The following is a 20,380-nucleotide window of genomic DNA, read 5'->3' on the forward strand; positions in this document are numbered from 1 at the left end:
AATTTTGCATAGGATGGACTCTATTCTCAATTTTATTTTTTAAAGCTCTTTGTACATAAACATAGAGTATACATATCAGATAATGGTTCTCTGTTCTATACAAACCCTTGATCTCTAGTTCCTTCTTTCGCCTCCTCCCTTGTAACACACCAAAATGGTTTGCACCAGAAATTTCACCTAATCCACTCCTGTTATGATGGAGACAATCGTGAAATGGCCAAATAGCATCTGGACCCATCAGGCACCAGCATTCTCAAATCTCTCATAGGCTTTTCTTTTCTGCTGAACCTGCCTCGCAAAACCCTGATACTCTTCTACTTTGGAGACCAAATGCTGCTGGAGAAGAACTGGACAACTAGAGAAATTGCTCCAACTTCGAAAAGAGAACTGAGACTATTACGCATGATCCTCCTCAATTTATCACTCCATTCTTACAAATTATGTACCGCAGCATCAATCCTCTCCTCTTTGGCTCTAATTTTAGAAGATGAAGCATTTTTCTTCTGTTTTAGGCCAACTCTTCGACCCATGCTCTTTGCTTGATTCTTCCTGTTTCTCCAGTTCTTGCTCCATGGGTCATCCCTCCTGCCATTTTTTTTTTCCACCTTCATCTTCAATCTGTCCCACTCTCTTGGGCCCATTTTCTTATTTTAAAAACATGCCTCTGTCTCCCGTTGTAAGGTCTATAATTCTCCCTATAGTAAATTTCCTCAATCATATCCTTCTCCTTAGCATCCAAACTTCTCAGAATGTTTGACCACTTCCACATTCTCTTTCCTCATGTCACATTCTCTCCTCAGCACGCTGCAATCTGGATTCTGCCAGCACTGCTTTACAGCAATTAGGCTCACTAGGATTATCGGTGCCATGTCAATTATATTTCATTTATAGTCTTTCTGGAATTTTGTGCTGTACTTGACAATGTTGATGATTCTTCTCATTTTAAGCGCTCTGCTCCTACGGTTTTCATGCCACCACAGACTCCTGGTTCCTTCACTGCTCCTTCTTTGGGGTCCCTTTCCTGTGCCTTGGGCCTCTCAAGTACTTCACTCTTTGGACTATATTTTCCTGTGTCATAGTTTCAATTTTCCCCTTAACTATGATGTCTCCTGTATTAGTTTGGTAGGTCTGCCGTAACACATACCACAGACTTGATGGCTTAAGCAGCAGAAATTTATTTTCTCACAGTTCTGGAGACTAGAAGTCCAAGATCAAGTGCTGCCAGAGCTGGTTTCATTCTGAGGCCTCTCCCCTTGGCTTGTGGATGGCTGTCTTCCTCCTTTCCTCTGTGCTTATCTGTGTCCTAATCTCTTTTTATAAGGACACTAATCATATTGAACTAGGACCCATCCTAATGATTTCATTTTACCTTACTTGCCTCTTTAAAGACCCTATCTCCAAATACAGTCACACCTGAGATTAGGTCTTCAACACATGAATTTGGGGGTGGGAGGGAGGAACGACACAATTTGGCCCATAATATCTCCAATATCTACATCTCCAGCTAACATTTCTCCTTTAAGACCAAAACTGTCTAACAGCCTATTGGACATTTCCAGTAGAATTTCCCACAGGAGATTGTTTAAAACTGAACCAGTCATCTCTTGATTAAACCCACGCTTCCTCTTGTGTTTTTCCATTTCCATTGGTAGAACTACCATTCAGTTAGTCAGCCAAGGAATCTTTTTTACTCCTCTCCCTCTCATATTCTACACATCCAGCCAACCCCCAAATGCTGCTCTTTATACCTCCAAAGTACTTTTGTCCTTTTTTTCTCTATCCCTAGCTCTAGTTCAGGCTGTCACTTTCTCTAATTTTGATTTTTATAAAAGCCTTTTTGATTTGTCTTTCTGTTTTCTTTCTAGTCCTCATTGAATCCATGCCCATGTATGTAACAGAGCATGAGATCTAAGTTCTAAGTTCTAAGATCTAAATTTGACCACATTACTCTCTCACTCAAATCTCTTCAATGGTTCTTCATTGGTTAAAAATATGTTCCACATTTTTAAATATGGCAAATGAGGGTTTTTAAAATCAGGCTATTATATCAGCAGCTTCATATTTTACTATTATCTGCTTCATACGTTTCACTTCAATTCAACTGTGAGGTTCGATTGAACTGCAGTCAGTTGAACTACTCAGGTCAATTGAAAATAAATCCTGTGTAAGTGGACCCCCTACCCCCTATAGGGAAAAAGCAGAGTCACTAATCTGAATTAGTGTTTTTGTCTCCGACTTAGATTAGTGATTCATGGCACGATACATTCAGGCTCATTTCCATGTTAGTTGTAAACTAGATCATAGACTCTTAAAAACAAAATACATGGTTTTCTGAGGAAGGAATTAATCTTCATTTTCTGAAACATCTTGCAGAAATTAATTCAGCAGGTTAATTTACCGAAGGTGTTTATTTTCAGTGATGCTGGCTTTGTGGTTTTGTGATAAGAAGAATAATTGATGACTACCCTGGGTTGTTCTACTTTTCTGGTTAGCAGGACACAAGCCACCTCCCTTAGCAATGGGGAAAACACTGGGGAGTGTACAAACCCGGGGCCAGTACCATAACACAGTGCCGTGGTTAGGGGGTTGTGCACCGATTGCTCTCACTCCCACACTTGGAACTCCATGCCAGGCATGGGGTAGGGGCTCAATAACCATTTGTTGGTTGAATAAAGAAAGTACATACCTTGCACCTGAAGAACTTGAGAAATGTCAAACCCTTGGCTGATTCTGACGATGACCACACCAATCTCGAAATCAAATGCATCACTGAAAGTGGAAGCAAAGTGGTTAGTGATTTAAACGACTGCTTTAATCCTCAAGTTTTGCATTACTATTAAACTTGCGGCTAGGATTTTAATGCAATTAAACTAAGAAAATTCACGTTAGAATACAACCAAAAGCTGATGCCTTTCTCTTAGTTTGTTCTCCGTTTATGCCTTTTAAAAATGTTTTCTGGGGAAAGGTAACTGAGATAACTAACTCATTTACTCTGGCACCAATTTATTCAAACAATACTATCAACTAGAATTTTGATTAAGAGCGTGTTACATACTTAAGACACTTATTGTTTTCTAATGTAAACAAAATAATCTCTGAAATACTTAGAACAGAGAGTTTCTAAGCTGCAAAGACCCTTTGAAATCATCAGCCAAACCTCTCACCCATTGAGGGGGAATCCTACAACATTGTTGTTATCAAATTCCCAGTTAAAAATGTCTCCAGTTCCTCTCAGGAACTTTCCCCATTGACTTTGGACAGACCACCTGAAGCAAGGCTTTTTCACGGCAACCCTATGCTATTGAAGTTGGCTGTTGTGTCTTCTGCACACCCAACCCAAAGGAGTTAGATTATCTAGAAGGAAAAGAAAAGCTCTCTTTCTTTTATGTCTGTTCTTGTAGAATATCTTTCTCTACTTCTAAATGTAGCACAAGCCAATTAGTATTTTGAGTTCATTTAAAATTTTCTCCTTGGGTGTTCCTCTGTTCAATCTTCTATGGATCTAAAGCCCAGGACACTTTCCTTTGAGTCACCTCCCCTAGAAACAATGCAGTTTGTGCTTATCTCACCCCTTTTTTTCCCAAAAGTGAAGATGAAGTTTCTTTCCCCTCATGTGCCTATATGCAAACAAGTTTTCTCAATAGCCAGAGTAAACCTGAATATTCAAATAATGATATAAAAATTTCAGTATAATATGAATATCCATTCAAAATTCAAACCATAAGTGATCTTCACTTAACAAAATAGATTCATTCTAGCAAAAGTTGCCACAAAATAAATTTCCAATAAATCTGGTTTCTAATTGTCCTTGATTATAAAAACTAGACAGTGTGTTCCCCCAAAGCTATTTGGACTTTGTGCTAGGCAGAATAATTTGGGGCCCCCAAAAACTTCCACATTTTAATCCCTGGGACCAGTGAATAAATTACTTCACGTGGCCAAAGGGACTTTACAGATGTGATTAGGTTAAGGACCTTGAGATGGGAAGATCATCTTGGATTATCCAGATGGGCCCAATGCAATCATCAGGGTCCTTAAAAGTGAAGTTGGGAGGCAGGAGAGGAGATCTGAGTAATATGATGTGAGAAGGACTTGACCCATCAAGGGCTTTGAAGATGGAGGAAGGGGGCGCCATCAGAGTGGCCAGCCTCTCAGAACCTGGAGAAGCAAGGCCTGGAATTCTCTCCTAGGGTCTCCAGGAGGTAATGTAGCCCAGTCCACACCTTGGTTTTACTCCAGTGAGTTAGTGTCAGACTTTTAACCCACACTACTATAAGCTAATGCATTTGTGTTGTTTTAAGCCACTAAGTTGGAGGTAATTCGTTAATGCAGCCAACAAAAACTACAAAGATTCTAATTAAAATTAAACCACACTTAAGAATATTACAGATATTTAAAATCTTTTATACAAATAAAACTAGCAAAATACCATACTATTATAACAATATCCTTATGATAACAATAATACTGTGCTTTATTTTAAGTCATAAAACAAAACAAAAAAAGTTAAAAAAGGAGAATACAATACAATATGGTTGCCTGATTGTCTTTTTTCTATATTGACCCTGTTGTTATGGTAGTAAAGTCATTTAACTTTACCAAGCCACTAAGTTGATACTAGTACAAATTTGAGCCACCTTAACACTGAACTTTATTACTAAGAAGACCAATTATTAATTTGGTATAAAAGCTAGAATTCTCCTCAGCTTTTTATTACTAGATTTGATTATTTTGGTCCCTTTGAATTTCTAGAATGTTTGGGATGGTGGGGAGGTTGGAAGATGTTCCCAGGTAATTTTATATTAAATAATGGACTTTATGACTGAAGGTTTACATATTCCTTCCTATTTGTTCCAACCCTTTTTGTTCCAAAAGTAAAGATGAAATTTCTTTCCCCTCCACCCCTTTTTCTCAAAAGTAAAGATGAAATTTTACTGAAGAATCTGGATAACAGAGAGCAGATCTAATCCATGTTCAAGAACATCTGGTCAGCAGCTGACTGATTCTAAACATATCAAAATGCTGTTTGCTGAGCCTGGCAAAATTCTGACCTTGATCACCTGGTTTAGCCTTCGTCTACTGAATTTAGAGAACCAGCAGGAGCCAGATGGCAGCACGTGGCACCCAGGCTTTGTACATTTGGGGACTACAGTTCAGGAGAATGCATTTAAAGCATAGGGTTCCCATGTTAGGAAGACTAAGTGAATTTTTGTTTGGTCAGTAATGCATATAATTTCAAAAGATGAAAATTATTTTCTTATGCTTCTTTTCAGCAGAACTAATATTAGAATGCTTTTGTTGTGTTGCCTAAATTTTCCCCCAAATAATGATAAATTGGTGCACATTCTAGCAGAGGCCAGAGGATATAGCTGAGCATAAAAAGCACTGAGTACATTTGTTTTGATGGGTGAGGATTGCTTTCCTGTATATTAGGTTTTTAAATGCAGTCAGACCTCTCAAGGCATGTTCTCTATCTACCCTGTGGTATGAAATCAGAGCAAAGCCAGACCATGAACTAAGGAAATCTTCCATTTTCAGAGCAATTGACACAAAAGATGTCTGTTGGGCATAGCTAACATTGCTCCCCTTGAGATGAATCTGGTTAAGTATTTTCAAGCCTGGAAGACAGGCTCAATTTTCTAGCATGGTCACTGAGGACACCCTGTGTTTCTCAGTAAGTGTAGAATTTGTCTTCTCTTATGCAAAAGAAGGAGCCAAGCCAGGTAACACTTTGTGCTTTTAGAGGCAGTATAATATGTGGTCAGAAATTTGAACTTTGAATTGAGGTAGTATTGGATTGGAATTCCAGTTCTTTCACTTATTCAACTCTGTCGTTTTCTGCGTTACTTAATTTTTAATGTCTGTGTGTCTATTTGTAAAATGAGAACAATAGCAGTACTTACTTCCAAGTCTTCTTGTGAGAATTAAATGGGATAACTCATGTTAAGGACGTTAGCCTGGTACCTGCACATCCTTTAACGACTATCATTACTACCTTTATCCCAAGATTCTTTCAATATTAAGGTATCAGACTTCACGTACCATTTAAAACTCACATTCTGTGTAGAAACCATCACTGCTACATGGCTGAGGCAACCGGTATATGGGACCCTCATATTCACCATGGGAGATCTGAGGCTTTGGGGTAGTGACTACGTTACATTGGCTCAGAAGACAACGACTAAATTGGGCACACCAGCCAATCCAAGATTCCAGCTGTTTTGAAAGAAAATTCCTTCCTTAACTAGTTGTCCTTTGCTTTTAATCTTATAAATAGATTCTAAGTTTCTAACTCTTAATACCGTATTTCCCTGGGATAAGACTTAGCCGGACAATCAGCTCTAATGCGTCTTTTGGAGCAAAAATTAATATAAGACCCGGTCTTATTTTATTATAATATAAGACCGGGTATGATATGATATGATATGATATGACACCGGGTCTAATCTAATCTAATCTAATCTAATCTAATCTAATCTAATACCGGGTCTCATATTAATTTTTACTCCAAAAGACGCATTAGAGCTGATTGTCCGGCTAGGTCTTATTTTCGGGGAAACAGTATTTACCTTTTTCTTTGACTCCGAATTTCCCCTACCCTGCTTCCTTTGATATTTTGACTCCCTCAAGTTCTATTATTGGCAGTGTTTTTTCACTTTGGTAAAGAATTCAGAGTACCAGGGGAATGTGCTCTTCTCAGGTAATTTAGTCTGGTATAACGGTGTCAGTTACGTACTGCCCTGGTTAGCGCTTTATAAACAAGAACACGTCTTGAAAGCCATCACTTACTGTATGATTCCCACATAGTTTTCAATCTCTGTCAAGGGAGCTTTTCTCCAGTTTTTCTTATATCCAATCACCAGAGTGTTTGGTTTCATTCTTCCTAAGCCCGAGGCCTAAACAGGAGAGATAAACACATCAGCAATCCTTACCATACCAGGAAACTACCACTGCAAATGAAAAATAATGTCCAAAAGAGCACTGAAGTAATGTTCTGATGACTCTGAAGATTAGATTACATTTTAGTGCATGTCCTTCGTGTCCATATCCAAGCATAAAGTAGAAAGATTAGTTTTAAATCATCTCAGCCATAAATGGATTTTAGATGACAGAAATGTGGCTTTTCTAAATTAGCAGTCATTTGCATTTCTTCTGACATACTCATTAAAATGGTTCAATAATTTAAAATCACGTGAGGGTAGCTTAACTGTTGGCATGCGTATTGTAACTTAGTGGTTCAAAGCTCATTTCCACCTGTTATGTCCATAACGTCATTAGCTATAAAATCCATGTTTGGAAAATTCTTATATATAAGGATCACTGAATCTTCTACTTGTATTATTTACTGAAGAGTAACTGAACTATGTTTCCAGAACTTAATTCTCTTATATGGCAGTATCATTAATAGCCATCTTCCATATCAGAAGTTTCATACCTCCATTAGATGACAGGATATGGCTTCCAGTTAATTAAATTTAATCCAGCAATATGACACAGCACCTATTAATTGCAAAGTCCTATGTTAGGTGCTGTGGCACAGTGGGGAGGCATATTCTTGGGCCTTAACGAGCTTAGAATACGGTGGAGGAAACAAGATGCACACAAGCAATTGTAATTCAAGTGCAAATGCAGTAGGAACTCATCTGGAGAGCATACAGCAAGAAACCTGATAATCCAGTTCAGGATTCATGAATTGCTTCATGGCAGAGGTGGCATTTGTCCTGGATCTTGCAGGTTGGTTAGATCTTGCCAGTAAAGATAAGGAGAGCAGTGGGAGGGAAGGAAGGACATTCTGGGTCATGGGAACTGTGAAACAAATGATCAGAGCAGGATATTTCAGAGGGGACAGTAGACATTGATGGAGGGTTCCTGAAATAAATTTTGCCTCCATCACATTTGGTATATTGCTCTTAGAAATGTACAGGTAACAGAATAGCTCATTTGGCCCTTTGCAGATGCCTGGCAATATGGAGGTAGTCTTTTCCGTGACTACAGTTTGGGGATGTGGTCCTTCATACCATAATTTCTTAGATGCAAAGAAGCCTTTATCTAAAATGGTGTAATTGTCAGTGCTTCCCTTTAATACCACTCTGTCCTGCCCTTTGTCATGACCCCTCGGCGTTTCACTTTTCCTTGAAGAAACTTGTTTGAACAAGCTTTGTGAGTTGTCATTTTCTTTTTTTTTTATAGTTCCTTCTGGATTAATACATGAATTGTTTTTCTATATCTCCCTGTTCTTATTCTATGTCTATCCTCCCATTCCTAGTTGAAATTTTTATTATGTTTCCAATCTTCTGTGGTAATTTTACGTTAAATGTGTAACCTTCCCAACATATTTAACCAAAGAGCCACTGAAAAGTAACTCACTACGGAAAGAAATATCAGCATCTTGCAATGACATCTATTTCCATGGTTTAGCAAATAATAACAGATGAAAAGAGGCTCAATGGGGGTAATAGTTCTTTCAGAAATGATTTATCTCTGTGTGCAGCTACTTTGCAAGTGTTCTTCAGGTACCTTAGAGACAGGAATGCGTCAAATACTCTTAATCTCCAAAATATTACAATTTAATCAATATTTTTTCTTTTCCTGCCTGCACAAGCATCAGAATTGCCTGGATGCAGTCCTGAATTTTGACACTACTGTACATGGCAACTCCGAAAGCTAAGTGCATCGTTTGGTATATGCAGAAAAAGGGCTATTCAACCATATTAAAGGCAAAATGGTTAGAAAGCCAAACTCTACAATTTCTGAGGGGCTCTTGGATTGTTTTAAGGGAAACTCTGGCACTCTAAATTATGAAACTCAGAACTAGGGAAAGCGTACTTACTATAGAAGGGGTGGCAAAAGGAAAGAGTAAGTGAGGGAAGATGGGAGAACTGTGGGCTTTAGTGTTGAACCACAGAGATTATTAGAATTTATTCAACATTCTGGAAATAATTGAGGAGGACAGGGAGATTTTCCGCCCAGATCACCATCACTATGCATTTATTTAGTCTAGCAGCTGCCCTCACACCATTTGTGAAAGAAAAAAGGAAAAGAGTGCCTGACTCGAGCATTGCTACGTGCAGTGTGAGATGCAAAAATAGTTTGAAGTTTTAATAGGATCCTGAATGTCATCAAGCATCAGAACAAATTTGCATTTCAATAAATACGGGGACAGAATGTGTGCTGTTGGCCAAAGGAAACCTCGGTTTCCATTTCCAGTGTATCAGTCATAGTTCATTGGAACCGAACCTCTCTTCTTTGGTTTTGCGGTGCCTATCCCCAGGAATGCAAAAGGAATTCCTTAACTATCTGCATTGATCTCTGATGTTGGACTGCCTAAGCAGAGCCATTCGCTTTGGAAGCTTCATTAACATGGAGAGCTAATTGTCTTTTGCCTCTGTACTTATTCCCTCCTTACCTGAAGGAGACTCCGGACACCATCCCTGAAACAATCTGCCGCCACTGCAGCATAAAAAGCCTTGATTTTGTTCTTTATAAGCCAGGCCTGCTTTTTCGCCATGCCACTGTTCATCTCTTTAACACACAGCTTGCGCGGTCCCTGTATGACATAATGAAATATTGGTTAGAAGCCCTGCTATTATACATCGCACCGTTGTTGTTGTCTAAAGGACAAAAATAGCTGGCAATGCCCCATTGAGTCAAGAAGTGGGAAAGAGAAAACACCTCACTAAATGGGGTTCACGCAGATTCAGCCTTTGGGAGAGAACCTGTGCTGCTCACATACTCACTTTCCACCCAGAATGTCTAATGTATTAATACCTGCTTAATTAATTGCCTTATGCTGAGTGAAAGAAAGAGCTGAGGGCATCATACATGAGGAAAATACTAAAAATGTAGCTGAAGAAGTTCTGGATAAATACACAATAAACCTCTGACTTAATAACTAAGAGCCACTTTTAGGAACACCAAGGAAATCTCAGTTAGAGCCCAAGTGCAAGAAATGGACAGCGTTCTTGCGAACCAGAGCATGGAGAGTTGCAGTTCCTTCTGTGGACGACCACATCTTGGCAACTCTATTAGGCCCATTCATTGCTTTCTATGTGTGGTAAGGCTACCCTTGTGCCACTTTCCCTGTGTAATGTTGACATACTCCCACTGAAATAAATCAACATTTCCTATTCACTCACTAAATTTGGTGGGAATAAAAGTTCACATATCCATGGCACAGGAAGACTAGAAGAGATTAAGAAGGAGGCAAGTGTTGTGGTGGTAGATGAAGCATTTTATAACTTCAAGATTTGAGTTCAGTTAGCTCATATTTAACTAAAAATTATATTCTTGTTTCTCCTTCCTTAACGGTCCAAGCCAGGTCTTTTCCTTGCTTGCATATTTCAAATTACTCCAAAATGTACTTCTGATTATCTTCCATGTGCTGATAGAGAATAAATCTACTATCTTCCTGGGATTTTATATCAATTCATTGAGAGATTTGGAATTTTGTTGATTTTCTTAGATTTCTTATAGTCCACCTTGAATCTTGATAAAATGCAAAGTGTAGGTCTGGAACGGGGCTCAAGATTGCTGTTCCCCAAATCAGGCAAGAGAAAGAAATAAAAGACATCCAAATTGGGAATGAAGAAGTTAAATTATCACTCTTTGCAGATGACATGATGCTATATATAGAAAACCCTAAAGACTTCACCAAAAAGCTATTAGAAACAATCAGCGAATACAGTAAAGTTGCTGGCTACAAGATCAATGTAGAATAGTCCATTGCATTCCTATATACTAACAATGAAATCTCAGAAAAAGAAATACAAAAAACAATTCCTTTTGCAATTGCAGCAAAAAGAATAAAATACCTAGGAATAAACTTAACCAAGGTTGTGAAGGACCTATATGCTGAAAACTATAAGACATTTTTGAAAGAAATTGAAGAAGACACAAAGAAATGGAAAGACATTCCGTGCTCATGGATTGGAAGAATCAACATAGTTAAAATGGCCATATTACCCAAAGCAATATACAGATTCAATGCAATCCCCATCAAAATCTCAATGGCACTTTTTAAAGAAATAGACAAAAAATCATCAGATTTGTTTGGGACCACAAAAGAACCCAAATAGCCAAAGCAATCTTAAGAAAAATGAACAATACTGGAGGTATCACACTCCCTGACTTTAGCTTGTACTACAGGGCTACAATAATCAAAACAGCATGGTATTGGCAGAAAAACAGACACATAGACCAATGGAATAGAATTGAGAACCCAGAAATAAAACCACATAAATATGGACAGATAATTTTTGACAAAGAAGCTAAAAACATACAATGGAGGAAAGACAGCCTCTTCAATAAATGGTGCTGGCAAAATTGGAAAGCCACGTGCAAAAGAATGAAACTGGACTGCTATCTGTTACCATGTACCAAAATTAATTCAAAATGGATCAAAGACTTAAGCATAAGACCTGATACAATAAACTGCATAGAAGAAAACATAGGTACTAAACTTATGGACCCTGGGTTCAAAGAGCATTTTATGAATTTGACTCCAAAGGCAATGGAAGTAAAAGCTAAAATAAATGAATGGGACTATATGAAACTTAAAAGCTTCTGCACAGCAAAAGAAACCATCGACAAAATAAAGAGCCAACTGAATGGGAGAAGATTTTTGCAAACAGTGCCTCCGATAAGGAGATGACTTCCAAAATATACAAGGAACTCATGAAACTCAACAACAACAAAACAAACAACCCAATTGAAAAATGGGCAGAGGATCTGAAGAGACATTTCTCCAAAGAGGACATACAAATGGCAAATAGACATATGAAAAAAATGCTCAACATCACTAATCATCAGAGAAATGCAAATAAAAACCACAATGAGATATCACCTCACCCCAGTCAGAATGGCTATCATCAACAAGACAAATAGTAAAAAGTGTTGGAGAGGCTGTGGAGAAAAAGGAACCCTCATACACTGTGGGAATGCAGATGGGTGCAGCCGTTATGGAAGGCAGTGTGGAGGTTCCTCAAAAAATTACGAATAGAATTACCATATGACCTAGCAATCCCTCTCCAGGATATCTACCCAAAAAATCTGCAAACATTTATACATAAAGACACGTGTGCTCCAATGTTCATTGCAGCTTTGTTTACGGTGGCCAAGACATAGAAACAACCAAAATGTCCTTCGATAGATGAATGGATAAAGAAGTTGTGGTGGAATACTATGGAATACTATTTGGCAGTAAGAAAAGATGATATAGGAACATTTGTGACAACATGGATGGATCTTGGGAGTATAATGCTAAGCGAAATAAGTCAGACAGAAAAAGCAGAGAACCATATGATTTCACTGATATTTGGTATGTAAACCAAAAACAACAAAAGAACAAGACAAACAAATGAGAAACAAAAACTCATAGACACAGACAATAGTTTAGTGGTTACCAGAGGGTAAGGGGGGGGGGGTGGGGGATGGGAGATGAGGGTAAGGGGGATCAAATATATGGTGATGGAAGGAGAACTGACTCTGGGTGGTGAACACACAATGGGATTTACAGATTGATGATGTAATACAGAAGTGTATACCTGAAATCTATGTAATTTTACTAACAATTGTCAACCCAATAAATTAAAAAAAAAAGATTACTGTTCCCCAATAAAATCCTGCTCCCCTTCAACCCCTCCCCCCAAAAAAAGATTCTGCCTTTCTAACAATGCCCTGGTGATACAGATGCAGTGCTGGTTCTCAGACCGCACTTGGATTGGAAAGTGTTTTGAATGTATGAAAAAGATACCAGACTTTGCAGTCAGGCAGAACTGGTTTCACATCTACACGTGACCACTTTGGAGGTTATTGATAATCTCTGAGCTTTGGTATGTTATTCTGAAAACAGAGATAACAATTTCTATCCTGCAAGGTTGTTTTAAGTAGTCATGATAAAGTGCCTAATGTGGTGTCTGGAACATAGTAGTTGCTTATCCAAAGTTGATTTTTATTATCTTAACTGAGTGCTCACAATCTCATTGATGACTTGGACCTAATTGCACCACTGTGTTTGTTCGATAACAGAGCTGAAAGAGGACTGAACTGCGAACCTGAAGCTTGGGTTAGGTCTGGCTCTGGCACCTCCTAGCTGATACCCGGCTTATGCGTTCGTTCTCTCTTGATGTGGATCATGCATTTCTAAGAATAAGGAAATTGTCTAGGTCCTCACTGCCCAGTGTGATAGCCCTTATCCACATGTTGCCAATGGAGCATTTGAATGTGGCTGATCCACATTGAGATGTGCTGAAAATGTAAAGCACGTACTGAATTTGGAAGCCTTAGTATGAAAAAAGTAAAACATCTCATTAATAATGTTATATTAATGGCATATTGAAATAATAATCTAGGAATATTAAATAAAATGTATTATTAAAATTAACTGTACCTTTTTTTTACTTTCTTAATTGGCTACTAGAAAATTTTACATTACATTTGTGGCATGTATTCAATTGCTATTACACAACACTAGGTGATCTCTGGGATCACTTCCCTTTCAATATGCTATTTAAATTGGATCAGATTATTTATGTACTGATTTTTATCAGAATGTTTTCTGGAACATGATAACGTGTCAAAAAGTTTGGATGACTTTTGTGGCATGTATCAGGAGTTGGTTGTCTTCCCTGAATTTTCTTAAGAGCTTCTTTGAATTCAAAGAAAGCTTTAGGTTTTGTTAAAATAGTTTATATATTTTCAGAAAAAAAAAGAGAAATGGAAATAGTAAAGGCGAAATTTTCTTAAATGGGATCTACATGAGGGACCTGATCAAAACTATTCCTTTTTCTCTTTTACAATGAGAGGAGAGGACAGGACAATAAATGTTTAAAGAATATTAAAGAGAAAAAAAATTAATCAGAGTAAATCTACATCTCGGTACACATACATGAAATGACTAGAAGAATACCAATTAAACATTATTTGTATATTAAAGTTAAAAAAACAAGAACCTTCAGTGAAGACGGAGAAAGTAAAGATTTAAAGAGTGCGGTTATTAAACCAGAAGACCTAGCCTAAAGAAAGATAAGTCACTATGGGTCAAATTTTGCTCAGGGTTCCAGACTGTCAATGCATTTTGAACTACTAGTCCTTCTTGGCCGTTCTAGAGTCCATGGACAGCAAAAGGAAGATGGACTATTTTATTCAAGTAAGCTCAGTGGTAACAACAGCCATGAAATAGAAGAAAAACCAACAGCTAGGAAAGGTATTGGACCATCAATATACTGAGTTGTGCCACAATGACTGTGAACCCCTGGGGAAACTGGCATTTATTTAAATAAATACAGTGTAACATATGTCTATTTGTAATACAAAAATCTAGATTAAACATTAATTGTGACAGAAAGATTTATTTTAATGCCTAAATTTGCCATTTTGAGAAATCATAAAAGTATTTCATGCAGAATCTCTCTTGGCTAAAAAAAGATTATAATATCCTTTTTAGCACACTTATTAATGTGAAGCAAGGCTCAATACAAATGTAGTAAGGAAAAATCAAACTAACAAAGAGGGAAGACATACTAGAAAATAATTATTCAACATTCAAATATGTCATAGTTGCAAAAATGAATTTTACCACCCAATTAAAATATTATAGAGATTAGTTCAGTTAGGATCCAAAATAAGAGTACATAAATTAATTCAGGATTTGAACGAAGACACTCTAAAAAATATTGAATATATTACAACTTTGTTATTGATTGAGAAAGGGGTAAAGGAATTATAATTATTTAGTCTGGAGAAGAAGTTGATGTGACACTACTTCAAATAAATTAACATTATGAAAAAAAATTTGCAAAGGCGTTCCAATATCATTAGGATTAAACAGAGGAATTTGGGCCAAGTGAAGTGTTCTTTCCAATTTCTATTTCTCAAAACATTGAGAGTCCTATTACTCTGTTTTAGATTTCATTGCTGCTCTGGTGGGAACTGTGGGAAAGAGAATTTTTCCGTTTCTGATTTGTCCGTATTTCATCTCACCTTGCATCCTAGAGCCCACTGATAGGTCACTTCATTCTTCCTGTATTTGGTCATGTCACTACTTTGTTAACGTCATGACAGAGACTGACTAGTTAAAGGAGAATAGATACATCTAAAAAAGAGTGCATTTCTTCTCAGTGGATGTGAAAGTTGAGATTAAAAAAAAGCTGAAGATAAAAATGAGAATTTTAGTTTCCCCTGGGTTATCTATGTTTCAGCTGCCCTCCATCATGCCATAGAGTTGGGAGTTGGTTGTCTTCCCTGAATTTTCTTAAGAGCTTCTTTGAATTCAAAAAAAGCTTTAGGTTTTGTTTAAATAGTTTATATATTTTCAGGAAAAAAAAAGAAATGGAAATAGTAAAGGTGAAATTTTCTTAAATGGGATCTACATGAGGGATCTGGTCAAAAACTATTCCTTTTTCTCCTTTACAATGAGAAGACCAGACAGGATAATAAAGGTTTAAAGAATACTAAAGAGAAAAAAACATTAATCAAAATAAATCTACATCTTGGTACACATACATGAAATGACTAGAAGAATACCAATCAAACACAGATACCATTTCCTTTGGAGAGAGACAGCCATGGGACTGAGTGGTTATAAAGGGGATGTTAGGTTGATCTGTAAGGGTTTATCTCATTTAAAAAGTGAACGGAAGCATCTATGAGAAAAAAAGGTAAGAGTTGTTTATTAGGAGAAGTGGAATATAAAGTCTCTTGGGATATAAGTATGTCACTGATTTATTATATGGTAATTCAAAAGGGGAAAATATATATTATTTTAAGTTACCAAGCTGGATTTCTTAAAAAGGATTCCCAAATTTGTCTTGTTAAAGGGTCCCTCATTTGACATTGTTAGGCTGAGTAGGAAAAAGGCAAAAGAGTGGAAGAGGCTCTCATGGTTGCAGGTAAGATTTAGCTAGATAGTTGGAAGACTACAACGTTGGTGATGGTGTAATAACAACTCTTAGTTTCGGTGTAATAATAACTCTTAGTTTCAATTCCAGCAGCTTTGAGGGTTATGATGTCCAGTCCTTTAAAAAACCTCTGTTGTAGGAAATGGCAGTTGTAGCCACATGCTTTCCATCTACCCACCAGTATCAAAATGTCAGCGAGCTCTGAATCTTGCTTCTTCCTTGTAGTGTAACAGCACTTCAAGCAAGCATGTCAAATGATTGAAGGCCACCCGAGGGACAGAGCACAGAGCCTGCTGTCCTGTGACTAGCTGGGTGGGAGTAAATACTTCACTGTTGCATCACGAGTAAGCCATCAGATACCAAATCCAACATCCAGTGTCTGGACCTGGTTTCTTTAAAAGAGAGTGCTTCAGGCTTCTATTGAAGGGGGTATAGTTTTGAAATCAAAATGGCAACTATGATATACCAAAATAATGATAATAGCAATATCAATAATAACAGCTAAAATCGAGCATTTACTGTTTGACAGATACTGCGATGAGCACTAAAAGTTTATCTTACAGAATTCTCACAACAACTCTGTCACATAGGTGTTATTATTATTAATATTCCCATTTTACACCTGACAAAATTGAGGCATAGAAAGACTAAATTATGTGCCTACGGGATTCACAGCTAACAGATAGCAAAACAGAGATTCAGATCTTGACTATGTGTCTCCAACGCCCATGAGCACCAACTTCCTAGAATTAAAAATTAAGTTGTCATCCCTTAACACTACCGTTACTATTTTACTTTTCCACAAGGTTGGCCTAAATACCGAGCACTGTGCTTTTGGGAAAAAATTTTCTAATGGTATGTTGACTTTCCCCACATCCCCTTCCATCTGTTTCTTTGCAAAGATGATTGACGACTGAACATGGAGTTGAAAAATGCTGACAGCATCTGCAGCCCCAGGAGCTCACAGGAAGTAACTAACTGGAAAGTCATTAAATGATGCACTATTTTCTGTCCCCAAGAGAACTCAGTACCTGGGAGTAAGACTCTTGGTCCTTACTCAGAGAGAAACGCACAGTGATGTAGAATGTGGTCCAATATACATATCAAACAGGGCTGCTGGAGGCACAGCCTCAGGGACCTACTTCACATGAAATGATATTCCAGAATCATACTCTTTTATTATAGTTAAAGCAGCAAAGGGTTAATTAAAAGCAATATCTTTTGCCTCTGTAAAAAGACCTTTTCTCCCTTGCCAATATATGACTGTTTATACTCCCAGTTCATTTGTCCTGTCCTAAAGGTATTTTGTTGCCTGCTAAAGTAAGTTTTCTCTAAATTGCTGGAGAAGAAAAACACCCCAAACTGCTTATTCCATCAAAACCCACTCCTGTATTATATTGGCTGAAATGAAATCCACTAATCTGGGGCACCAAAGTTGATAATATGAGAAAAAGAGCACTTGATGAGATTTTTAAAAATCCTCTGGAGTCACATTTGGTCATTACTTAACCTGTCAATCTTATGTAGTCAGTAGGATTCCCTTCACCCCCTACTGGATAATTGCATTGAGTTATATTGTTAGAGTTACTATCATATAAGTAAGCACTGAGAGGAAAGAGAATATGACCAATTGACTTTCTATAGCATTTAGGGTATTGCCAAGTGTAAAAAGATGCTGAAGTGCTGGTCATGATGATGTCTGGTAAATGACGCCCTGCGGCATGGCACAGTGGACTGGACCCCGGATTCCACAGCTTACTGATGGCCCCATTCTCTGGCAGGTGTCGGGCATTTAGGTAGTGCTACCTGATTCTAACAGCACAACCTGGATACAATTCTGCCAAGGCTTTCTCCTCATGATGTAACACAGAGCACAGTCAGGTGGCCTGGACTGACATCTTGGCTGTGTCACTTTCTTATCATGTGACCCTGTGTAATAACTTAAGTTTCTTGAATCTTACTTTTTCAATCAGTAAAATGAGAACACGGCTTCTTTCCTTTCTGCCTCACTAGGCTGTTATGTAGATCAAATAAAAACTGTAGGAAAATGCTTTGAAAAATAGGTAACTACTATAAAAAGACTTTGAAGTAGCTGAGGATTTTGAGTGGTGTGCCTGTGTGTGTGTGTGTATGTGTGTGTGTGTGTGAGAGAGAGAGAGAGAGAGAGAGAGAGAGAGAGAGAGGGAGATTGAGAGAGAGAGAGAGAGAGAGAGAGAGATGGGAATACAAACAGAGTTAGACTGGTTTGGAGGACTTAGACTTATTATTTTGTTATCATTTTAATGTTTTCTCCTCATTTTAGATATTGGTGATTTTGGTGATTTGTCAGTCAACAATTCTGGTTAAAATTTTAGCATGTACTTTGATCCCTCCTGGGAAAACCCACCAATAAATTATCATCAGTCTACCATGTACTTCCTGAACAAAAAAGAACTCATTCAGCTCGGAATGTGTATCTAAGACATGAAAAACTTGGTTTAATTCCCTAGATTATCTAAAGTGTCATCAAGTTTATCGAAATATTCAATCTAAATTCTGTGTGCTGTCATTTAAGGCCATTTGGTCTGATTCTTTCCTCATCAGTTAATTTATATAATAGCGCTCTCTGGCTCATTTCATCCTTTTATATGTCTGGGGACAGTTATTGCTTCGAATACTTTCATTTTATTTATTTATTTCTGAGCCAGTTCTCTTTTTCTTGACTCAATGGCCATCATTTGGAAATATTTATCACTTTTACTTTGTCTCTTGTGATCGGAAAGTCATTTTATCCACTCATTTAAATTCAGGATCACGGGCCCTTGCTAGTTCTTGCTATATGAATCAGGGAAAAGGGTTCTTGTCCAAACTGTCTTGCCATTCTCCTATCACCACATGTACCTGTTCGGCTCACCTAAAACAACACAAGGTGAGCAGGGAGAAAAAAGCATTTTCCTGGGATGAAGTGGCTCTTACCACAAAGACTTCACAGCAGATGCAAAGGCCACTGTTCTTGGTAAAGGCGTGACTTATGTCCAAGAGAGCAGGTCTTGTCATGGGTCCCCCTGTTAAGACAATGCACTGGGGCCTGAAAGTGGAGAAAAGAAGATGTGAGAACTACTGCAAGAAGCCTATGAGCTCAAAACTACCCCAATGGAAATGGCAGGTACAGAAGGCTTGGCAAAATGGGACATTCTCTACCCTAAATATGTCTTAGGTTTCTCACCAGAAGTCTTGAATCATCCTGCCTGTCCATCTTGCTCTTTTTATATTCTTAGTTTAGACAGTGAGAGCCAAAATGTCAAGTAAGGAAAAGATGATTTTGAGTTTTCTCTGTTTAACCCCTTAACCCCCCTCACCCCCGGACACTATCCTGTCCCAAATCCCAAATCCCAAAACAGCCTGTTGTTCTCCAACCAGTATTTTCAGACTATTTTCCTTCATCCTCCTTGCAAAGGTTGTGTTTTGAAGTTCCATTCAAAATAATATATAACTAATGCAGAGCTTAAAGTGTTACTTCTTCTAAGAGAATGCAGTAAGCCAAAAAGCCTTAAATTGAATGGAGACAGCACCAAAGATTAAGGTTTGTGGGGGTTTGGGGACATCTTTCTGAAATCACATGACTTAGATCACCTCTGTATCTCCAGGCATGGGAAGTGACCCTTGGCACCATGAGCGTTTATAATTGGGGGTGGGCATAGCTCAGAGAGGAATAGAAGTACTTATTTGCAGGAGGGGCTGTCATGAGAATGTGGTAGTTTTGTATAACTGCCTAGTCTTAGAATATACCCATAAAAGCATATAAGTACTCCAGTGCATTTGTCCCTCATAAAGAAAAACCACTTCTAATATGGAACAACACCAGGATGCCTGAGAAGCCCATTTTACCTGAAATTTTTCACATGGTCTTCCACTGTGGTTAATTCCAGAGCATTGTCTAAAGCGCTCACATAGGAAAGAGCCTGTGTGGAGGAGCCCCAGTTCACATCTGTGGACGAAGGAGAAATGTGGCATAAAAAGTATTGACCTTCCCTCTGTATACCGTGAATAAGTTTTATAAGCCATCCCTTACTATGATTTCCCCTGGCTATGTCAGCAGTGATGAGTGCCCAAATTACAGAAAATATAATGTAGTATTTCCTAGGAAGAACACTGTATTTTTCTATGAACCCTTCGTGAATTCTTAGAAGTGAGACCTCTCTTTCCAGCTAAGGATCATACTTTTAAAGCTGCAGCTCAGAAATTTTTCTTTGTGGAGAACTTGTGTGATGACCACATTGCAGGTGATAGACGGGAAAAGGGTAAGCGCCTGAATAAATTCAAGGGGTCTTCACAAATTCTTAAGATGAAAAGAAGAGACATTTTTGTATACACAGATAGTGTGCAGCAACCTTTTTATTTTGAATAGTAAAACTGAATAGCTTAGGAATTCTTACTTTTGGGTGTTCATGAAGAGGTCAATTTTTATCAAGCATTTTAGTTTGATCTTTTAGGGACTAGTCTTC

The 20,380-nt window shown here is 37.9% G+C and overlaps 1 protein-coding gene across 2 annotated transcripts in view; it reads right to left on the reverse strand.

The window, feature by feature from the left end:
* SLC12A1 (solute carrier family 12 member 1) overlaps positions 1-20,380 on the reverse strand; it is an 84,003-nt gene that overhangs the window by 21,159 nt on the left and 42,464 nt on the right. For both annotated transcript variants that reach the window (XM_033108421.1, XM_033108422.1), the window contains exons 15-19: positions 19,764-19,863; positions 18,852-18,963; positions 9,407-9,547; positions 6,790-6,896; positions 2,687-2,769 (exon numbers count right to left, since the gene is read on the reverse strand). In XM_033108421.1, coding sequence (XP_032964312.1) covers positions 2,687-2,769; positions 6,790-6,896; positions 9,407-9,547; positions 18,852-18,963; positions 19,764-19,863 — 543 coding nt within the window. The remainder of the gene's footprint in view (positions 1-2,686; positions 2,770-6,789; positions 6,897-9,406; positions 9,548-18,851; positions 18,964-19,763; positions 19,864-20,380) is intronic.

Source organism: Rhinolophus ferrumequinum, chromosome 6 (genome assembly GCF_004115265.2).
Source record: "Rhinolophus ferrumequinum isolate MPI-CBG mRhiFer1 chromosome 6, mRhiFer1_v1.p, whole genome shotgun sequence".
Classification (NCBI taxonomy): Eukaryota; Metazoa; Chordata; class Mammalia; order Chiroptera; family Rhinolophidae; genus Rhinolophus; species Rhinolophus ferrumequinum.